General features: G+C 44.1%; 1 protein-coding gene across 3 annotated transcripts in view; it reads left to right on the forward strand.

Annotated features, from left to right (window-relative positions):
• CTXN3 (cortexin 3) overlaps window positions 1-22,381 on the forward strand; it is a 170,637-nt gene that overhangs the window by 93,162 nt on the left and 55,094 nt on the right. Inside the window, exon 1 of one of the 3 annotated variants that reach the window (XM_073624984.1) lies at window positions 7,896-8,252. The exons of the other annotated variants lie outside the window; for them this stretch is intronic. Coding sequence (XP_073481085.1) covers window positions 8,222-8,252 — 31 coding nt within the window. The 5' untranslated portion in view covers window positions 7,896-8,221. Of the gene's footprint in view, window positions 1-7,895; window positions 8,253-22,381 lie in introns of those variants that run through there. 3 annotated transcript variants of the gene reach the window in all.

Raw genomic sequence — 22,381 nt, forward strand, 5'->3', positions numbered from 1 at the left:
TCCTCAGTGCAAGACACATGAAAGCCTGCATGGAGTTTACTAAAAAACACCTGAAGGACTCCAAGATGGTGAGAAATAAGATTCTCTGGTCTGATGAGACCAAGATAGAACGTTTTGGCCTTAATTCTAAGCGGTATGTGTGGAGAAAAACAGGCACTGCTCATCACTTGTCCAATACAGTCCCAACAGTGAAGCATGGTGGTGGCAGCATCATGCTGTGGGGGTGTTTTTCAGCTGCAGGGACAGGACGACTGGTTGCAATCGAGGGAAAGATGAATGCGGCCAAGTACAGGGATATCCTGGAGGAAAACCTTCTCCAGAATGCCTAGGACCTCAGACTGCGCCGAAGGTTTAACTTCCAACAAGACAATGACCCTAAGCACACAGCTAAAATAACGAAGGAGTGGCTTCACAACAACTCCGTGACTGCTCTTGAATGGCCCAGCCAGAGCCCTGACTTAAACCCAATTAAGCATCTCTGGAGAGACCTAAAAATGGCTGTCCACCAACGTTTACCATCCAACCTGACAGAACTGGAGAGGATCTGCAAGGAGGAATGGCAGAGGATCCCCAAATCCAGGTGTGAAAAACTTGTTGCATCTTTCCCAAAAAGACTCATGGCCGAACACTAGGATGTCAGCGATCCTAGGCAAAATGGCCGCTGTTATCTTTTACATAGCTGGAGCCGAACACTAGGATGTCAGCGGTCCCAGGCAAAATGGCCGCTGTGATAGTATAAATTACACATAGAGCGCCCGTCCTATTAGATCCCCCAGATGAAGGCACGTATACCCTGTGCCGAAGACGCGTAGGGGAGGGGCAGGACGGAGCTTTCTACACACAGACAGGCAGAGGATTGAACACCGCACCGCACGCCACAGGATTCATCTGTATTGCATGTTTTGGATAGGATGGTGCACTGACGCACCCAAGCATTGTGAGTACCCTCCTGGATCCTCAAATCCAGGTGTGAAAAACTTGTTGCATCTTTCCTAAAAAGACTCATGGCTGTATTAGATCAAAGGGGGGCTTCTACTAAATACTGAGCAAAGGGTCTGAAACTTAGGACCATGTGATATTTCATTTTTTCTTTTTTAATAAATCTGCAAAAATGTCTACAATTCTGTGTTTTTCTGTCAATATGGGGTGCTGTGTGTACAATAATGAGGAAAAAAGAGGAACATAAATGATTTTAGCAAATGGCTGCAATATAACAAAGAGTGAAAAATTTAAGGGGGTCTGAATACTTTCCGTCCCCACTGTATGTAGTTGAATAATTCAAAGAAGAACACCCTGATGATAAATCACAAATAAGTGTAACACCACCTCATAGAAAACACGCTTACCAGATAGTAAGCAAATTTGGGCAGATGGCTTTGACCCAGCCCAGGCCTTTGCTTTCCACGATTCACCAGGATCCTGCATACATGTTGATATGCCCCTTAAATAGATATCATGAAATCCGTGGCTCCGTAGGAGATGGTATAACAATCAACCCAAAAAGAAAAATGAATAGACCATAGCGTGATACTGTATTGTATAAGGAACACCCCAGTGACTATTAACACAAACGAATGCACTGGCACCACACAGAGAACACGCTTACCAGATAGCGCACAACTTGGACATATGGCTTTAACCCAGCCCAGGCCTTTACTCAGCAGAACATCCCAAAGATGATATGGGGAATAATACGACTCTCAGGTGGATACTATAGGCTCCAAAAGCTCCGTGAGCAGTACGCCAACAATTAACCCAAAATGGAGATAAGATCAGAAGACCATAGCATGATATTGTTTCTATTCTATCAAATTTAAAAGGTTGCACTTACATTTACAATGTCTTTAAAAACATAGAACAAACGAAGCCAGCTGGCTATAATACAAGCCCCCCTCCTTCTCAATGAGACGGCGTGGTGGCGACAGCACGTTACCTCCTCATACGCGTTTCATCACATATGACATTCTCAATGGGGAACCATTCCCCCAACCTTTTAAATTTGATATAATAAACCAGGATAGAAACAATATCATGCTATGGTCTATCTTATCTCCATTCTGGGTTGATTGTTGGCGTACTGCTCACGGAGCTTTTGGAGCCTATGGTATCCACCTGAGAGTCGTATTATTCCCAATGTCATCTTTGGGATGTTCTGCTGAGTAAAGGCCTGGGCTGGGTTAAAGCCATATGTCCAAGTTGTGCGCTATCTGGTAAGCGTGTTCTCTGTGAGGTGGCGGTGCACTCGTTTGTGTTAATAGTCACCAGGGTGTATACAATACAGTATCACGCTAGGGTCTATTAAATTTCTTTTTGCGTTGCTTGTTATACCATCTCCTATGGAGCCACGGATTTCATGATATCTATTTTAGGGGCATATCAACATGTATGCAGGATCCTGGTGAATCGTGGAAAGCAAAGGCCTGGGCTGGGTCAAAGCCATCTGCCCAAATTTGCTTACTATCTGGTAAGCGTGTTTTCTATGAGGTGGTGGTACACTTATTTGTGATTTATCATCAGGGTGTTCTTCTTTGAAGTTTTTCAACTACATACATCACCATTTGGAACTGTTTGTGCCCTGCAAATTCTATACGGACTGTAGTAGCGCAATTTTTTTCCTATCTTTTACCAGCTGCTTTGGTTGACTAAACCCTCTTTGTGTTTTGTTCCTAAAAAAAAAACATTTCATTTCCTACAAAATATCTGTGGGCAAATTCAGGGAGTGACCTAGAGCAGGCATATAGCCAAAAAAAAAGCAACATTTTAAAATTTGTTCTGATATTAGTTGTTTTAGATGTTGCACTCATTTTTTCGCAGTAGAGTATTTTTCCACAGGAATATATGATAAATATGTCAATTCTGAAACTTGTTTTTCTTTCAATAGAGACTCATTGGTAAAAGGGCAGTGACACTTGAAGGTCCTTGCTATGCCGATTTCAGCCATTGTGTCTGCATCTTACCAGTGTAACTCATCTCAGAGAGCAGGAAATCCAAATAAAGGGCCTACAAGTTCAGAATGGCAATACTTGCCTTTTGATTACTGTGAAGTACACCAATCAATCATTTAACCAGATATGCTTTGGTTTATAAATATGTGTTTGAAATCTTGCACACATACTATACCAAATCAGCAGCAACTAAACCAGTGCCTAAAAATTGTAGCTCTGAAAAGCATAGCAACCTTTGTTCACAAAAGTAAAGATACAAAAAAAAAAAAAAAATCTACCTGTCTAAATAAAGAAATAGAGTACACGCAAACTTTAAAGCAGAACTACACTGCATCTTAGCACCACAAACAAAAAACACAATTTAATTATTTTTAAATATTTTGATGTCCTTGCTACACAATATGCCTCGCGTGAATGTATATATCACCTTACCCTTGACGTATTTTGTTTTATATACTATCTACAAAAAATTAGCTCCTTATGAAATCACTTTCATTGCAGAGGTCTTTAACAGCATCCTTGATACTGACTTGGACACCTCCAACCCCCCCCGCATGCTCCTAATCTAGAATTATGGCATTGGGCGCAAGCCTTTAATTTTACAAACCTATGGTGCTTTAAACATTCCTCTGAGAGGGTCTACTCCCATGTTTCTGCTCTGCACAGGGCTGGTTCTTGGATTTACCTGGCTTTTGGCAGCAGACCAATACTAGTCGCCCTTAGGACTGTGTCCTACTTGCCTGCGGGTATATCTGATTATTTCCCTCTTGACTTAGTCTTTGATGCTGGGGGTCAGGAGTCGCCAATTTCTATCCTCGCTATCTCTTACATCCTCTGGGATAGAAAATCTTCTACGGGACGGTATCTACTATTTGTAAGGCACTATTGTCCTCTATTCATAAAGGTTTAGATGGTTTACTTGCGAAGTGGCAAGGGAAGGTGCCAGCACTGGATAGTGAGGACTGGTAGGATATTTGGGAGTATCCCATATCGCAGTTGGTATCTGCTAGAGACCGATTAATTCAATTTAAATCCTGCTTGGATATACTTCACCCCTCATAGATTGCACAGAATTGACCCCTCTACTCCCTCGAGATGCTGGATATGTATGGCTGATCCAGCCGATTTCACCCATGTATTCTGGAGTTGTCCTGTGAACAAGTCATACTGGGTTGACCTGACATGTTTTATTTTCACAATAATGACTGTCTTGGTACCAGTAACAGTAGATATTTATATTTTGGTATTGGTTAACTCATTGACCCCTATGAGGGATCTCAGGACCTTACTAGATATTTTGTTATTTTATGCAAAGCTATAATCCTTAAGTGGAAGTCTCCTTTAGCCTATACTCTGGTGTACTGGAAGCACCTGGTTAACTCGGCCATACCTCATTACAAATCTACATAGGTGTGGGTTGTCTGAAAACATTTTCCAGCTTCCCCCTCTACTACTGCTTTTTAGGAACCAAGCTCTTCGACTTGACTTTAGTATGTTATGGTGAAGGTGTAAGTGGGCTTCATTTTGATGCTCAAGTTGGGCTGTAACATTATGCTGTAATGTCTCCACATGAGGTGGGACAGTGGTCGATATCCCAGGAAATGCATTTCCAAAAAGTTATATTACTCAGGCCTATTCTCAGGTGGCTATTGTGATTGGAGTGCTTTTAAGCATTATTTAAGTGATTAAGTTCCTTTTTGTGCTTATGGGCCAGGGTATGCCCAAATGGCTCTGTGTTGTAACTTTTAAGCTTAAAGTGGTTGTTGTAAACCTAGTTAAACCACCTTTACCTACAGGTAAGCCTATAATAAAGCTTACCCTTAGGTACTGAAAATATATTTACCATATATACTTGCGCTAACGTCATCGGCGCATGCGCACTTTCTATGTTTCTAAAGGGCTCTACTCCGGCCAGTCACAGAGCTGCAGTCCATGGCCCCGGAAGGAAGAGGGATGAAGATGGATGCGGCCACTAGCGGGGACAGCAGGGACATCGCGGGCTTCATTTGCAGGTAAGTGCAACATAATGGGCTAGTATGCGATGCATACTAGCCCATTATGCTTTTACTTTGCAGGGGAAAAAAGAGGAAGTAAAACCCATCAGGCATTTACTTCCTGAAATTCATTAGCCCTTAGGTCAGGTATGTGTGCAGGCAGGAGGGTGTACTTAGCTGAGATAACCCTTACTCCCCTGCTGAAGACTCTTGGGATGTATGCCATCATTTGCCTAGGCCTGAAAATCAGGAAGTAATTGAAGAGAACTTAAAAAAAAATCTGAAACCAGTTAAATATGTTATACTTTCATATCTATTTACTAAGGCTAGCAGCATAAGGATTAAAAATAGTCACTGTTGATTGAGAGAGTGAAGTTCCAAAGTTTCAAAAGCTTTACTTGAAACTCTCAGCAAAGCAGTTTCAAAACCAAGTGCACAATCTTTGCCCAACATCCCTAGCCCCTCACTCAGGCTTGTGGTTGCCCCAGCATACCTGCACAGGAAAGAATCCATCTTGGCGGTATCCAGGCGCTGGTGTTCTTCAAGCTGAATTGCATGTCCCAGCAATTCCCCTACATGTGGAAGGTTCCTAGAGGCAGATGAGGCTCTCTCTCTGGCAGCTGTGAAGTGGCTGGAGATAACATGGGGTCTTGTCTGTGTGCCTTACCATGCGGACTGTGTCTGTTGTGGGAATATGTGGTTTAGCAGTACCCCAGCAGTTTCTCTTCCTCTGGGCAGGTGGTTGCTGGCTGAACAAATTACATTTACAGCTGTCAGCCTCTTTTTCTACCCATATGGCCGCGACTCATCTGGGTAGAGTCTCCCTTCTAAATTTATGAACGGGGGGGAGGGGCAGAATCCGACAGAAAGCCCACCAACTGCATTAACTCCCTCCCTCCTAAATGGGGCAGCAGCTGTCTCACTAACCAGCATTTCAACCTGCTTACATGTCTATTTGAGAAAAAAGATCACATGTATGTAATAAAAAAATGACAATAAATTAAAGTGGTTCTAAAGCCTTAAGGTTTTTCACCTCAATGCAATGTATTAAGGTGAAAAACCTTCTGTTCTACAGCACCCTCCTCAGCCCCCCCCCCCCCCCCTTTTTTTCTTACCTGAGCCCGATACGATCCAGAGAAGAGCAGGAAAGCAGCAGCTCCTGCCGCTGTCTCCCTCCTTATTGGGCAGGTTGATAGCAGCGGGACCCAATGGCTCAAATGATGTGACACGGGGGCGGCCCGAGTCCAGCTGTCTGTGTCAATGGACGCAGCAGCGGGGCTCAGGAGCGAGCACACACGAGTGCCTCCATGGAAAGTGGCTTTCTGTGGGGGGGCACCTGCCGAAGAGGAGGGGCCTGGAGTGCTGGCGGGAGACCCCAGAAGAAGAGGATTAGGGCAGGTCTGTGCAAAAGCATTGCACAGAGCAGGTAAGTATAGACATGATTTCTATTTTTATTTAAAAAAACCCTGAAGGTTTAATATCACTTTAAAACGCAAATTGAAAAAAAACTGACCCAAAACCCAAAGTTTCCCTTTAAAGAGTACTCTTTTGGTTAGGATCCCTGCCCACAGTTCTAAGGCATATGTTCAAAAACATGCTAAATCTACTATTTAGCTGGCAGGTTGAAAACAACACTAAAAAAAATATAAATCTGTAAATTTGGTGTTTTGATATGTCAAGCATGAGTATTAGGTCTCATTCACACGGCTGTCCAAAGCCAAGCCCTTATGCCCCCTGGCCATACCGATATGTTGATCTAGGTGTATGACTTTGTGAATGATGCATTACTCAAAAGGTGAATCCAAAAGTTATAAAAGCAAATGTTAAACAAAAAAAGAAACAACAAAATACTCACATATATAACAATTTATCAGTGTGCAAAAAACATATTCTGTTAAAAAAAAAATCAAAACTTCCCCTTTATATGCCACGTACACACGGTCGGAATTTCCCGACAACAAATGTTCGATGTGAGCTTGTTGTTGGAAATTCCGACCGTGTGTAGGCTCCTTTCGGACATTTTCTGTCGAAATTTCCGACAAACAAAATTTGAGAGCTGGTTCTCAAATTTTCCGACAACAAAATCCGTTGTCGGAAATTCCGATCGTGTGTACACAATTCCGACACACAAAATTCCACGCATGCTCGGAATCAAGCAGAAGAGCCGCACTGGCTATTGAACTTTCTTTTTCTAGTCCCGTCGTACGTGTTGTACGTCACCGCGTTCTTGCCGATCGGAATTTCCGACAACATTTGTGCGACCGTGTCAACGCAAGACAAGTTTGAGACAACATCAGTCGGAAATAAATGCAGGATTTTGTTGTCGGAATGTCCAATCATGTATACGCGGCAATACTGTCACAGCGAGGCAGGTAATCAATACAGATTCACTAAAACAAATCAGATTAGCAGACATCACTAGTTGGATGATTACCTAGTCAGTCCCTGATTAGTTTGTAAGTTTACATATGCATCAATCAGCGAGTACAGCATTATCAAACAGTACAAAGTCAGCATGATTTGTCCTCTCCGGGGGATGTTAGGCCCAGGAGCTGTCTTTCACTCTGCGCTGATCCACCCCTGCATACATGTTATATCCACTAAGTAATTGAAATCTAAGTGTGTCTAGCCATTCAATGGCGCTGACGGGGGCTTCAGGACTGTGAGTGGCATTTGTTTATAGGCCCAGTCAATCTTTAGGTTCCCTCAATCTAATTTTATAGAGGGTCAGGCAGTACGAAGAAAGTGACATGTCTTATATGTTTTTCAATTATATGACATGTGGTCATGTCTGAAGGACACAAATAGGGATCAACGTGAAGTCTGGCTTGCATAAGAGTGCTAATTAGAATGAAAAAAAAAAAGCTGATTGCTGACAGCAATCAATAAAGTGGGAGAGGTACATTTTCTAAACGCATGGCTGTGTATGGTGTGGGAATACCCTGCGAAGTCTGTACAGCCTGTGAATTTCAATGTCCTTCTGAAGAGGATTTCAGACAAGCTGCACGACTGCTTCTCAGCTGTGGAATACATTGAAGCGAAGGGCTGCTGAGATAGAATGGAAATCAGACTCTGCCTTTCAGAACATGCAGCAGCAACATCAGCTCATGACATCTAACATTCACCAGATACAAGCTGACCGAAAAGTTACTTCCATTTTATTGCTTTCCGAACACGATGGCCAAAATGTCGGGCTTTAAGCTGCCCTTTCTGCGCTGTGTTCAAAATGATTTGGCAGGAATAAAACTTGAAGATTTGTGTACATAACACATACTCCTGGGAATGGACCAAGTTTTCTATCGACTAGAACAAGGTACCGGAGTTTAAATTCATACAAGCTTAGCAACATGTTATTCTTTTTTTTTTTTTTGCAAATGCATTGCTTAGGTCAGGTTTTCAAAGTGCTGCATGGCTAATATATACTGCTATACATACAACTCATTACTATATAACATTAGCTCCTAGTTAGAAGAAGGTCTTTGTGATTGAGTTCATGTAGGAAGAATTACAGGTGTATATCTGAATGCTGAGATCAACTCTACAGACATTATGCTAGTAGACTCACCATCAGAATGTACAATAGAGTATATGACACTGCAACATTCCATAAAAGATGCTGTAAGAAACCTGTAAATCAGGTAGTCTGACAATGCATCTAAATGATTGTATAATATTTCCATCTTAAGTTTAATCACAATGCTATTCCATTCATATTATTTGCCATTTCCTATGATAACAGTAATAATATTATATAATGTTTATATGGTAATACTGATATGCATAGCAAGCGTAATTTTAAAACTTGGGGAGTATACTAGCTGCCATGTCTGTATATTAAAACTTTATTGCTAATTACAACATGGCTATATCTGCAGCTCACGTTAAGAATCACACGCAGTAGAAGAAAATTAATATTACAGTGTGATATTTATAGCTCCTTATGAATGACTGAGAAATTATTTAAAGGCAAAATAATGATATAGAGTATCTAATGAAAATTTTAGAATATCCGATCCTGCTTGTTTTCTGTGTTCCTTTTAAACAGACTGCAGATCACACAGGATCAAATAATCACATAAATAATCAAATAAATAATAATAAATATATAAATGATCAAATAATGCTGTACCATTTAATGGGCAAATCATAAAAGAAATACCCCTGATATTAACCACAGGCTCAGAGAGAAAGCTTTTCCAACCAACAACACAGATGGATGGAATGGGAGGGTGTGGGGTCTAAGGGTGACTTGCCACAAAAATAAAAAGCTTAATATAGGATTAGGATGTGCAGGTGAAGAAGGCATTTCTTCTGATTAGTTTTGTAATTGTGACAGGAATCAATGGCAGAGGGAGTTTGGTTTCATGCTGAGGCATTAGAGGTAATCTCAATGTAAGTACTTCCAAAATATACAATAATTGGATTTGTCAGAGCATTGCCAAGGCTTTGTGGGAAAGAAAATAGGGGAGGCTGTTAAATACATTTGATTTTTCTGCAAACAAAACAACGGCATCATTACAATTGTTAGCAGTGGTCAGTAATGTAAAGGAATAAATATTTTTTGCAGTTTATCTTTACATAAAACAGCAATGTATCAGTACTATACTAGCACTCACAGAATAGGATTTAATATTCACAAATAATTCCTAATTTGATTATATGTTGATCCTAGAGATAATATTTGACATTCCCCAAACTAAATGCAATACATATGGGTCTTATTAGGCAGCTAATTTTTTCGAGGTCCCAGAAAAATAATAATGATATTGACACATATATGTTTGGTGAGTAAACATTTTCTGGTGGTAAATCAATCACTGTGAATGTCAGATTATCTGCTTTATAAATGTGCCCATAGTTCTGGCTCAAAAATTGCTACTTATAAAAAAATAAATCATCGTATAATTTTATGCTTAGGCAAACTCATTAAGTGGTGAACTTGACATTGATTGAATAGACACTTTATGCTTTTTGATGTACATTTGTCATGAATTTGGAAGATACTCAAACTTAGTGAAACTACATCCTCCATATACTCTGCTGGAAACTGCTGAATGTAAAATCTGAAAAAAAAGGAAGCAAAGTAAATCCTAGGAAGAGCAACAGCGCTTAGACACCCAAGTGAGCAATGTTATATTTTTCTGAGACACCACCTGTCAGTCTGCCATTGTTTTGGGGAATTACAGATATAAAAATCCCACTAAGCCTGCATTCATACCAGAGCAGAGCATATTCCTGGTGATTTTGAAGTGTTTTATTTTCAGACTTTTCGGGCAAAGGGAGGAGTTTAGGAGGGGAAAGGATTTCTTCAGAAACAAAAATTTGGGAAATGCACATAACACATATATACAGGTTTGCCTCTTGAGGTCTATGAGGCCAAAAATGCATGAATACACTAAGAAAAAAAAAACAAAACTAAAAAAGCTCTTGTACTTTTTTGAGCATAGGGCATAGAGCAGCCAAGCATACAAGTGTGAACTGGGACAATTAGAAGCAACAGGACTCCTTGTTGGTTCGTGTTGAGCATAGTTTGACATATGGTAATGAGTTGAAAAATGCACAGGTGTGAATGGGGACTAAAACCTTACTGGTCCTATGACATATCTGATTGTCTGGAAATCTAAATGGTTAGTTAATTCTCTGGCCTCATCTGGGGTCCTAACTGGCCATGTAAGAAAATGTATTTTACTTGTAAACATACAACCGGTGAGAAAGATAACAAGATGGGCAGGAAAAGTCGTACTGTTTTTCCAAACTTCCCTCATTCCAAAAAAGCTTACATTATTCAACACATATCAGTTTTGTAGGCTGACTGTGCCATTTTCTATGACCCAAAGTAGTTCTGGCACAATATGTAACATTAGTGTACGATGACAAGGCTAAATTTAACTTTAATAGTGACAAAAAGACTTTGGTGATAGCTGGAATGGAATTTGGAATCTTTTTGTATAAAGGTTTTTTGGTTAAGTTGAGCAGATAGCTGATTTATAAGAACTATGTCAGCACCTCTATGGACTTTGCCAGTGAAAATTGAGTACTGTCCGTGATACTTTTTTTATCGACTTTGCCAGTGAAAGATTTCTAAATGAAATGCAGCTAGTCCAACAAAGAGTTAAAGAAGAGCTCCAGTCATATTTTTGAAAATTAAAAGTCAGCAGCTACTAAGACTGTAGCTCCTGACTTTTAATAAACAGACAGTCACCTGTTCCAGGATCCATACCCTAGCTGATTTTTCCACCGACCTTTGTTCCCCCGGCATCTTAATTGTGGGCACCCAGCTGTGACAGCTTGCTCCTTCCCAGCTGGCTGCGCACTGTGCATGCGTGAGCCATGCTGCATTTTGTGACGTCTATGGGGGCAGGTGCGCAGCTAGCGGGGAAGGAGCAAGCTGTCACAGCTACAAGTTCATACAAGTTCTTTATTGCAAACGCCTGTGTGAATTATTGCCACCGCACCATGCTGCACACCACCTACAAGTGGATGATGATGCAAAGAATTGGCTCGGGTAGTTATGTGGCTGCTGTTCTCTACAACATTCACCTGTGAGACCAGACTGGTGTGATGGTGCAGCATGGTGAAGGGCCGGCAGAACAGATTAAAAGAGGACAAGGAAGGCAACGCTGGAGCCTTGAGAGGGTGACTGTTGGCTTTAATAAAGTATAGTCAAGACTAGAGCTGCACGATTCTGGCTAAAATGAGAATCACAATTTTTTTGCTTAGAATAAAGATCACAATTCTTGTGGCATAACATAATCTTTCACATTATACAAAAAAAATTGGGCTAATTTTACTGTTTCGTTTTTTTTTTAATTCATTGAAGTGTATTTTTTCCCCAGAAATTGTGTTTGAAAGACCCCTGTGCAAATACAGTGTGACATAAAATATTGCATCAATCACCATTTTATTCTCTAGGGCAGTGATGGCAAACCTTGGCACCCAGATGTTTTGGAACTACATTTCCCATGATGCTCAACTACACTGCAAAGTGCATGAGCATCATGGGAAATGTAGTTCCAAAACATCTGGGGTGCCAAAGTTCATGATTACTGCCCTAGGGTCTCTGCTAAAAAAATCTATATCATTTTTGAGGGTTCCAAGTCATTTTATAGCAAAAAATACTGATTTTAACTTTGTAAGAAACAAATGTCAGAAAAAGGTTTAGTCTTTAAGGCTCGGTTCACACTGGGACGACTTGGGATCCGACTTGTCGCCCCTTAAGTCGCCCCAAGTCGCCCCAAGTCGCCCCAGAAAGAGATTCACATGACAGTGAATGGGAGCGTCTTAATAGACACTACTGAAGTCGCTCCGACTTCAGAGCGTACTCCCTGTACTACTTGGATCCGACTTGGTAGGCGACCTGTACCATAGAAATCAATGGAAGTCGCCTCCAAGTCGGATCTCTCTCTAAAGTCAAGCGACTTTGCAGGCAAAAAATTTCGTTTGCCCAGGCAAACCCCTCCCTCCCAGAGAGCTGATTGTCCTGTGATTGGCCACAGCCGAAGTCGCCCGTCCTGGAGGCGACTTGAAGTCGCGTTGTAATTTGCTAAAGTCGCGCTGAAGTCGCGCTGAAGTCGCGTCGAAGCAGCGTTGAAGTCGCCATACAAAGTCGCGCTGAAATCGTGTTGCCCCTGTGTGAACCGAGCCTAAGTGGTTAAACCTCCCTTATTTACACACAGAAGTTCATCCCTTTGATCTAAGAAGAAAAAAGTACAATGTTTCCAGTTATCTACCAGCACAGACAATGTTGTGAAAAACTTGGCAGGCTGCCCTGTGACCAGTGACTCTAGAGCTATAACGGGCAGTAGCGGGGATGCCTAACCACAAATCACCAGGCCTGCACGGGCTTCCGGTAGAAATATATAAAAGTTACGGTGAGATATTACTCCCTGAACTGTTAAAAACACTGGGATGGGCGTCAGATAATGTCAGACTCCCTACCTCAATGACGAAAGCCACTATCATTGTAATACATAAGGAGGGGAAGGATCAGCAAGACGTCTCCTCTTATCGTCCAATTTCATTATTATGTACTGATGTAAAAATCTTGGCTAAAGTTTTAGCAACCCGCCTAAACAAATGTATTCAAAAGCTGATACATCCTGACCAGTCAGGTTTTATTCCCAGTAGATCAACTAGCACTAACATTAGAAGAGTCTTCTTAAATATGCAGATTCCAACTGACAACTTAGGCCCCAGGGTCATTTTGACCTTGGATGCTGCTAAGGCCTTCAATAGCCTAGAATGGGACTATTTATGGATGGTGCTGGAGCAATTTGGGTTTGGTCCCTCTTTTATTAGGTGGGTGAAATTACTCTATAATGCACCTAGTGCAAGAATTAAAATTAATATTGAATACTCAGACGTGCTTCATCTAGAGAGAGGGACGAGGCAGGGTTGCCCCCTGTCTCCCCTATTGTTTGCTCTGGCAATGGAGCCCCTTGCAATTATGACTAGATCACAACTAGACATACAGGGGTTCCGGCGTCAGTTAGAAGAAGACAGGATCGCGCTATTCGCAGATGATGTCCTGTTTTTTTTTGGAGATGTTAAATCTTCACTAAATGCAGTGATACAAATGGTCTAAGAGTTTGGGCGACTTTCTGGTCTGGTCGTCAATTGGGACAAGTCAGCTCTTTTACCAGTCGACCCACTTGGTGACCAGATATTGCCGGGAACTCCCCTCCTGAAAGTAGTAGCCAAACTGAAATATCTGGGTGTTTGGATTACTAGGGATGTAAACCAGTATGTAAACGATCATTTAGTCCCATTGCTATTAAAATTAAAGCAAAAGGGAGACATTTGGTGCCGCTTCCCTCTGTCTGTTGCGGGGCGCTGCAATCTAATTAAGATGATATGGCTTCTGCAGATACTGTACATTATCCATAATTCTCCGACCTGGATAGGCCAGAAGTGAATTGAATCCCTGTTCAGGGAATTAATTTGGAGGAAGGGCCAATCTAGGATTAGCCTCCAGACTATGCAACTACCGATTAAAGAAGGAGGCATGGCGATCCCGCATCCGAGATTATACTTTTTGTCATCCCAGCTCCAACACCTAGTGGGCTGCGGAGCCCTGGGCGGTGGGAACTCCAGCAACAAAATGATGCTTATGGGGGCCCCACACAGTACATTAGTGGAGGCATTAGAAGCAGGCTCTTTTATTTATAGATACCCGATGATAGTATTGGTTACCAAAGTGTGGCAGGAAACTAAGGCACTAATGGGATACAACGGAGTAACTGAGTACACCCCCTTATGGCATAATGAAAACTTGGTCGAAATGAGTAGTATAGAGAGACCTCAGGAATGGGAAAGACAGGGTATTAGTCGCTTAATTCAATTGTATGGGGGTAACCTCATGAAGTCATTCTCAAATTTAAGACGGGAATTTAATATCTCAAATAATACGTTTTATAAATATCTCCAGATTAGGCATGCCATCCAAGCCCAATTCAGGTCTCAAACCATTGAATGGACCCAGATTCCGATACTTACAAAAATAATTAAACCAGTCTCAACTAAAGGCTTAATCTCCAAGTTATATGCTAGCCTGGGGGATAGAATTATGAGCGGAGTGGGACCCCTTAAGAGCAAAGCGGGGTGGGGGTGAAAGAGAGACATAGGGACAATGACTATGTTTAAACTAGGATGGAAACCAAGTGACGAGTGCCCCAGGTGACAGGAGATCTTATCCACATGATGTGGAGGTGTCCAAAGCTATTTAGATATTGGGTGGAGATAGTTGACAGCATAAATACAGGCATACCCCACTTTTAAGTACACAATGGGGTTTATTTACTAAAGCTGGAAAGTGCAAAATCAGAAACCAATGAGCTTCCAGGTTTTGTTACCAAAGCTTAATTGAACAATCTGGGGTAAGAAGCTCATTGGTTTCTATGCAGAAGTGAGCCTGATTTTGCACTTTTCAGCTTTAGTAAATAAACCCCATTGTGTACTTAAAAGTAGGGAATGCCTGTAAAGTCTTTAGGACAACATTGGAACCTGAGGCTAAGACATGTCTTTTGGGGAGCTTGGAGGAAGATACGGTTCCGCCCGGTACTGCTGTAGCAGTGCTGAGATGCTTATTCCAAGCGAGGAAACTAATGGCACAGAAATTGCGGGCACAGTCCCCCCCAACTGTTAAGACTTGGATTGAGACTATCAACTCAATTGTTTGGAGTGAGAGAGTAGTATATATTAGGCAAAATAACCTTAGAAAGTTTGTGAGACTGTGGGACCCTTGGTTGGAGGAGATGGGATGTCCCTTATGAGGTGATAGTGGAGAGCGGGGGTTTCTCCCCCGCTCTCCACCATACCTCTGTCTCTTCTACCTTTTTGTCTCTGTCCTAAATCTTCTTCTTTGCCCACAGCTTGGGTTGATTCTCTGCCTTTGCCTATTTTTGACAGTTAATCGCCAATTTGTTATGCATAATCAATGATGGGATTATGTGTGGTAGAGGGTTGGGAGTAGATTGGGTGGGAGAAGAAATATAAAATAATTATAGTCTTTTTTGTATTATGTGCTTCTATATGTTAATTCATGATGCTGTATGTAACGATATCAAGTACGGGACATGACAAGCTGTAGCTAGCTGCCATCTTGTGTGGAAGTAGCCATGACAGTTTTGCTAACCATGTAACCTCACAGAGAACTCTGAACTCCGTCTTCCCCACCTTAGGAATTCAAAGCTTTTTAAGTTCAACAGAAAAGGTTATCTCAACAGAGAAAACAGAGCCAGGCTAAGTCAGTAGAAAAACATTTGTTGTAAGGGCAGTGTTCAGGCCTGTCGTAAAACTGTCACCCTCCCCACTCAGAGAACAAACAGGCCTCGGTCATAAAGTTTTCTGAATACACCTCATAAGAATAAGTATGAAATTTCAGCATGTTTCATAACTTCTGACTTAGTAATCGCACAGCCATAATCTGGACATATTTAGCTTCCTCAGATAATATGGAACGTTTCAAGTCCAGACACCCCTATGTCAGGTCATATGGGAAACCCCTGGGACCACTTATTCCTCCAAAGCAGGCTATACGTTATAGACATAGCATGTTTAGACTTGTTTTGAAGGAAATCTCAAGTTGAATAAGAATATGGATATTTGGAGTCTGTAAACACTACAGATGCAGATATATGAGTATGTATTACAAAGTCACCTGGGACGTGGTCATGAGTGTAGACACCTCCCAGCAACCAACCCCTAAAACCAGCTGATCAGATGATTGGTTACTGGTCGCTGTCAACACCCCCTTTGATTTGACAGAAAAGAGGAGATGCCAAGACAATGGGCAGTTCTCCTTTTACCATCCAAGAAGAAACATCTGCCAAGTCGAGAACCAATTACCTAGCTCATCGATCGAACTCTGATCAACCCTTGGACATTAATTGCAAGTATTCTTTCTCCCCAATTCTACCTTATTGCTTTGTGGCTGTATATTGTCTTTATCTTTTTGAAACATCTTTTTTCTGTAAATATTTTATTTGCATCAACTCTGACCTTTTCATAATAAACCCTTATGTTGAAAAGTGTTAACCTTGTCTCTAAAGCTCCTAATGCAAGCTATAAACGAACCTGCCTCTTGAAGGGCGCTACTGTTGTAGAGTAAGACTCTGAGCAGACCTGTCTGTGGTGACAGTGTGTGTGGCAGACGCTTATTCTAAAATTATAATTGGTATTGCAAAATTACGAGTCTCCCCCGGCTCGGTCTTTTAAACGGGGGTGGTGGCAGTTAAAGGGTTAATTGTGTAATTAGCCCAGTGACAATCACTCTCAGGCTGCTCGCACCTAGATTGTGGTCCTGCAAGCTGGAAAATCTTTGTGCTGGGCGCAGCTGAGAGTGGCATTGTTACGTAAGTGACAGCGTGGTGTGAGGTTGGCTGGTCCTTTGTCGCGAGTTAGCGAGGAGGGCAGGGATCTGACACCCGCGTTCGTCACATATTGGCTGGCAGCGTAGCGGGATAGTTTCGCATTAAGAGCATTCAGTGCATTGTTAGGAATTAGCTCTGCACTGAAGGATTGTAACCTTTGTGGAAACAGTCCTTAGAGACAAGCTGGTGCATTTTTTTTTTTTTATTTTTTTTTTTTCAAGAGAGACATACAGCAACAGCTCCTTCCTACACCTTCTTCCTATTTCTTCTTTCTGTTCTATCCTTTCTGCTTGCAACATGTCTGGGTTATCAGCATATAAAAAGATGAGCAAGAATGAACTGACTGCTGAGTGCGCAGAAAGAGGAATTGATGTCGGTGGCAAAAATCGTGAAGGCTTGATACATGCCTTACAGGAGTTTGATATCCGTGCAGACCAGAACCTGGGGGAAACTGGACCAGAAAGGGTTTCCGCTACTCCAGAGCCCAGTGGTTCAGAGGCGGCCTCACCAGATGGGCAAGCAGAGACTGACACTGGAATACCACGGATTGTTACCTCCAAGCCACCACAAGAGCAGGCCAGCATCAGATTGCCTGAAAACATCATAGACTCTCTTCAAATGCAAGAAACTCTACAAAACCTCAGGGAGACGGATCCTGTGGTGTACCTGCAGTTTCTGGAACGCCAGGCTGAGAGAGAGGAACGCAGGGCTGAGAGGGAGGCTGATCGTCGACACGAATTGGAGATGGCTAGGCTCCAGCAGCAGCGACAGGCTCAGAACCTCGGATCCCTAGAGCACAGGGATGCCTCTCTGCCAGTGATCCCGGCAGCCAAATTTCCAGTTATGGAAAAGGACAGTGACATTGACGTGTATCTACTGTCGTTTGAAAAAACTTGCCGTCAGTACCATCTGCCCCCAGCACAATGGGCCCGGTACCTGACACCAGGGCTACGAGGCAAGGCCCTGGATGCTTAGGTCGAACTGTCAGAAGAACAGTGCGACGATTATGCGGCCCTAAAAGCTGCAATCATCCAAAAGTTTCAGCTAACCCCGGAAGTGTACCGGAAGCGTTTTAGGTCCTTGCAAAAGGGGCCTGGGGACTCATACATGGATGTGGTAGGTCGCTTACGTACCACATTCCGGCAGTGGACTAAAGGCTTGGAAGCCGATTCTTTTGAATCCCTGGAAGATCTTATGATTGCAGATCAACTTTTGCACATCTGTCCTACAGACGTCAGACAGTTTGTGCTGGAGCGAAAGCCAGCCTCTGCCAAAGCAGCAGCAGAACTGGTAGATACCTATATCCACTCTCGGGTATCTGACCATCGCAAGGCTCCTCTGAATGGCTGGAAAGGAGGGAAATCGCACACGGCAACCCCTCCTCTGCCTACCAAACAAGTTCCTCAGCAGCCAGAACCTGCAACTCCTGGAGCCAAGGCCTTCCTAACTGACAAACGCAAATGCTACAACTGTGGGGGTGCCGGACATCTCAGGGCGCAGTGCCCTGAGCAGAAGAAGACGATATCACCTGGCCATCCGGCTAGCAAACCTTCCGCTGTGCTGCTCGTCAGTGGGAAACCTCCCGGAACCAATGCCAACTTGCAGCCAGTCATCGTAGGCCACCGGACTGTAACAGGCTTTCGTGACACCGGAGCCGAAGTCACCTTGGTCAGACCAGAGGTTATAGAAGAAACAGACATCATCCCAGAGAAGTTCCTTACCCTCACCGGAGTTGGGGGGACCCGTTCCTGTGTACCCCGTGCCTATGTTTTTATTGATTGGGGTGCCGGGAGTGGGATGAGAGAGGTGGGTGTCTCGGAGGAGATCCCCACTGCGGTGTTGTTGGGTTCTGATTTAGGTACCCTTGTTTCATACTATGCCCCTGCTAAAAGCACCCCAGATGCTCCCACGGATCTCTCTGGACCTCCCCAGGTACTGTTTACCGATGTTGGGGTAATATCTGGGCAACCTGTAGATGGACAGAGGGAGGGGGAGGGTGGAGTGGAAGTGCAAGGTCCTCCTTCTTCAGAGACAGGAGAGGAGGCCCCCTTGCCAGTGAAGGTAACTGATGTATGTTCCAATGATGCTGAACTGATAAAGGTTAAATGTGATGATAATGATGATGAGGATAATGATGATGATGATAATGATGATGATGATAATGATGATGATGATAATGATGATGATGCATTGCCAGTACTGGTGGTCACTCGCAGTGCTGCAAAGGCAGCCGAGGTGCAGGCCCTGGTCGCAGAACAGCAGGAGGAGGTCTCTGGGCCCTCTCCCTGTTCTGACCCAGTGGACTCCACCTCTGTTGAGCCTCAGCAGCTGTCCATGTTTGCCACAGGACTGCTGGCTGGGACCTGTTGTTCCGCCTTTGAAACAGCACTGCAGACAGATCAAACACTAGCACAGCTCAGGAGTCTAGCTGATCGCCCCCCTGCAGAGAATGACAAACAAAAGGTCTATTGGGACAAAGGTAAACTGTACAGAGAAAATATGCCTGCAGAGGGGAATGAGGCTGACCTAGGTAGCAGGCAGCTGGTTGTACCCAGCCAATTTAGGGGACAGCTGCTAAAAGTGGCTCATGAGATTCCCCTCGCAGGGCACTTGGGGATCACTAAGACCCGAGGGCGGTTGATACATAACTTTTATTGGCCTACAATGCTCGCTGATATAGCTGACTACTGTCGGTCCTGTGTTACCTGCCAGCGAGTTGGCAAGGCAGGGGATGTACACAGGGCTCCGCTAAAACCTTTGCCTGTGATTGACGAACCTTTTAAGAGGGTGGCAGTGGATATCATTGGGCCTTTGGCCATCCCTAGCAGTTCAGGCAAACGTTTTATCCTTACAGTTGTCGACTATGCCACGCGTTATCCAGAGGCGGTGGCTCTCTCCTGCGTCCGGGCAGACAAGGTCGCTGATGCTCTGCTGGGAATCTTCACAAGAGTGGGATTCCCGGCTGAGCTCATCAGCGATCAAGGCCCTCAGTTTGTGTCCAACTTGATGCAGGCTCTCTGTCGGAAAATACAGATGACGCATATCATGGCCAGTCCTTATCACCCACAAACGAACGGTTTGTGCGAGCGTTTCAATGGAACCTTGAAAGAAATGTTGTGCACCTTTGTGCACTCCCAGGGTAAGGACTGGGAACGATATCTGCCTCATCTGCTGTTTGCTTACAGAGAGGTGCCTCAGGAGTCCACAGGCTTTTCGCCATTTGAACTTTTGTACGGACGGAGGGTAAGAGGACCCCTGGACCTAATCCGTGAGACCTGGGAGGGCAAGATTGCCGACTCAAAGGTCTCTGTTGTGGATTATGTCCTAAAATTCAGAGATAAAATGGAGACGCTGGTGAAAATTGTGCGGGAGAACATGACCCAGGCCCAGACTAGGCAGAAAGAGTGGTATGACCGTAACGCTAGGGAGCGGACCTATGACATTGGTCAGAAGGTGTATGTTCTGCTTCCCCTGCGGCAGAACAAACTCCAAGCAGCATGGGAAGGCCCGTACACCATCACCCAGCGTCTGAATGATGTCACATACTTGGTCAGGTTGGGAGAAGGGCGTAGACGGCAGAAGGCCATTCATGTTAACATGATCAAAGCCCATCATGAGCGCACGGCCTATGTCATGCCGGTTTGCAGCAGGCCAGAGCCTGAGGAGGCTGATCCTCTTCTAGACCTGCTAGCAGACACCAGGGAGGTAGACTCAGAACTCCTGATAAACTCCAATCTTACCCCCACCCAGGTACCTGGACTGAAGCGAGTGCTGGCAGTACATGGTAGCAGGTTTACGGGAAAACCTGGGAGGACACACCTCGCTGTCCACCAGGTGGACACCGGGGCACATCCCCCCATTAAACAGTTGGCCTATCGCGTCTCCCTGGAGGTGCTGGCCGACATGAAAAGGGAAGTGGAGGAAATGCTGCAGCTGGGGGTGATTCAGAAGTCCCACAGTGCCTGGGCGTCCCCAGTAGTCTTGGTCCCCAAAAAGGACCAGACGACCAGGTTCTGTGTGGACTACCAGAAGCTGAATGCCATCACTACTGCAGATGCCTACCCCATGCCCCGGATTGATGAGTTGTTAGATAGGCTGGCGGCCGCCCGTTATATAACAATCATGGATCTGAGCAGGGGGTACTGGCAAATTCCTCTGGCCCCTGAGGCTCGGGAAAAGTCGGCCTTCATCACCCCATTCGGATTGTTCGAGTTTACCGTCATGCCGTTTGGGATGAAGAATGCCCCAGCTACCTTCCAGAGAGTCATGAATGACTTACTGGAGGGGCTGGAAACCTTTGCCGTAGCCTACCTGGATGACATCGCCGTGTTCAGCCCTACCTGGGAAGAACACCTGGTGCACCTGTCACAGGTCCTAGACCAACTGACAGCTGCCAATCTGACTGTAAAACCCAGTAAGTGTCAGATTGGCATGACTGATGTGCAGTACTTGGGACACCAGGTAGGAGGAGGTACCCTGAAACCCGAGACAGGGAAGGTTGAGGCCATCCTGGCCTGGCCTACCCCTCAAACCAAAAAGCAGGTTATGTCTTTCTTGGGGACCGCTGGCTACTATAGGAAATTTGTATGTAACTATAGTAGCCTGGCCAAACCTTTGACTGACCTAACCAAAAAGAAACTGCCCAAGGTGGTGTCTTGGACACCAGAATGTGAGCAGGCATTTCAGGCCTTGAAGGAGGCGCTGGCCAGTGCCCCTGTGCTGCAGGCTCCAGACTTCACCCGCCGTTTCCTTGTGCAGACGGATGCCTCTGCCTTTGGATTGGGTGCAGTCCTGAGCCAGGTGGACGAGGCCGGAGAGGAGCATCCCATCCTCTACCTGAGCAGGAAGCTGCTTCCCAGGGAAGTAGCATATGCCACGATCGAAAAGGAGTGTCTTGCGATCGTGTGGGCTCTCCAGAAGTTACAAACGTACCTTTATGGACGGCACTTCACTGTGATCACGGATCACAATCCCTTGAGCTGGCTAAATCGTGTTGCTGGGGAGAATGGCAAACTACTTCGGTGGAGCCTGATTCTTCAGCAATACGATTTCACCATCCAGCATAAGAAAGGCAGCGCCCATGGCAATGCTGATGGGCTGTCACGACAAGCCGAGCCCGCAGGAGTCGGTTGCGTCAGGAGGGAAATTGTAGTTCCCTCCCATGCAACCACCTAAGGGGGGAGGTGTAACGATATCAAGTACGGGACATGACAAGCTGTAGCTAGCTGCCATCTTGTGTGGAAGTAGCCATGACAGTTTTGCTAACCATGTAACCTCACAGAGAACTCTGAACTCCGTCTTCCCCACCTTAGGAATTCAAAGCTTTTTAAGTTCAACAGAAAAGGTTATCTCAACAGAGAAAACAGAGCCAGGCTAAGTCAGTAGAAAAACATTTGTTGTAAGGGCAGTGTTCAGGCCTGTCGTAAAACTGTCACCCTCCCCACTCAGAGAACAAACAGGCCTCGGTCATAAAGTTTTCTGAATACACCTCATAAGAATAAGTATGAAATTTCAGCATGTTTCATAACTTCTGACTTAGTAATCGCACAGCCATAATCTGGACATATTTAGC

Source organism: Aquarana catesbeiana, linkage group LG01, assembly GCF_042186555.1.
Source record: "Aquarana catesbeiana isolate 2022-GZ linkage group LG01, ASM4218655v1, whole genome shotgun sequence".
NCBI classification, from domain to species: domain Eukaryota; kingdom Metazoa; phylum Chordata; class Amphibia; order Anura; family Ranidae; genus Aquarana; species Aquarana catesbeiana.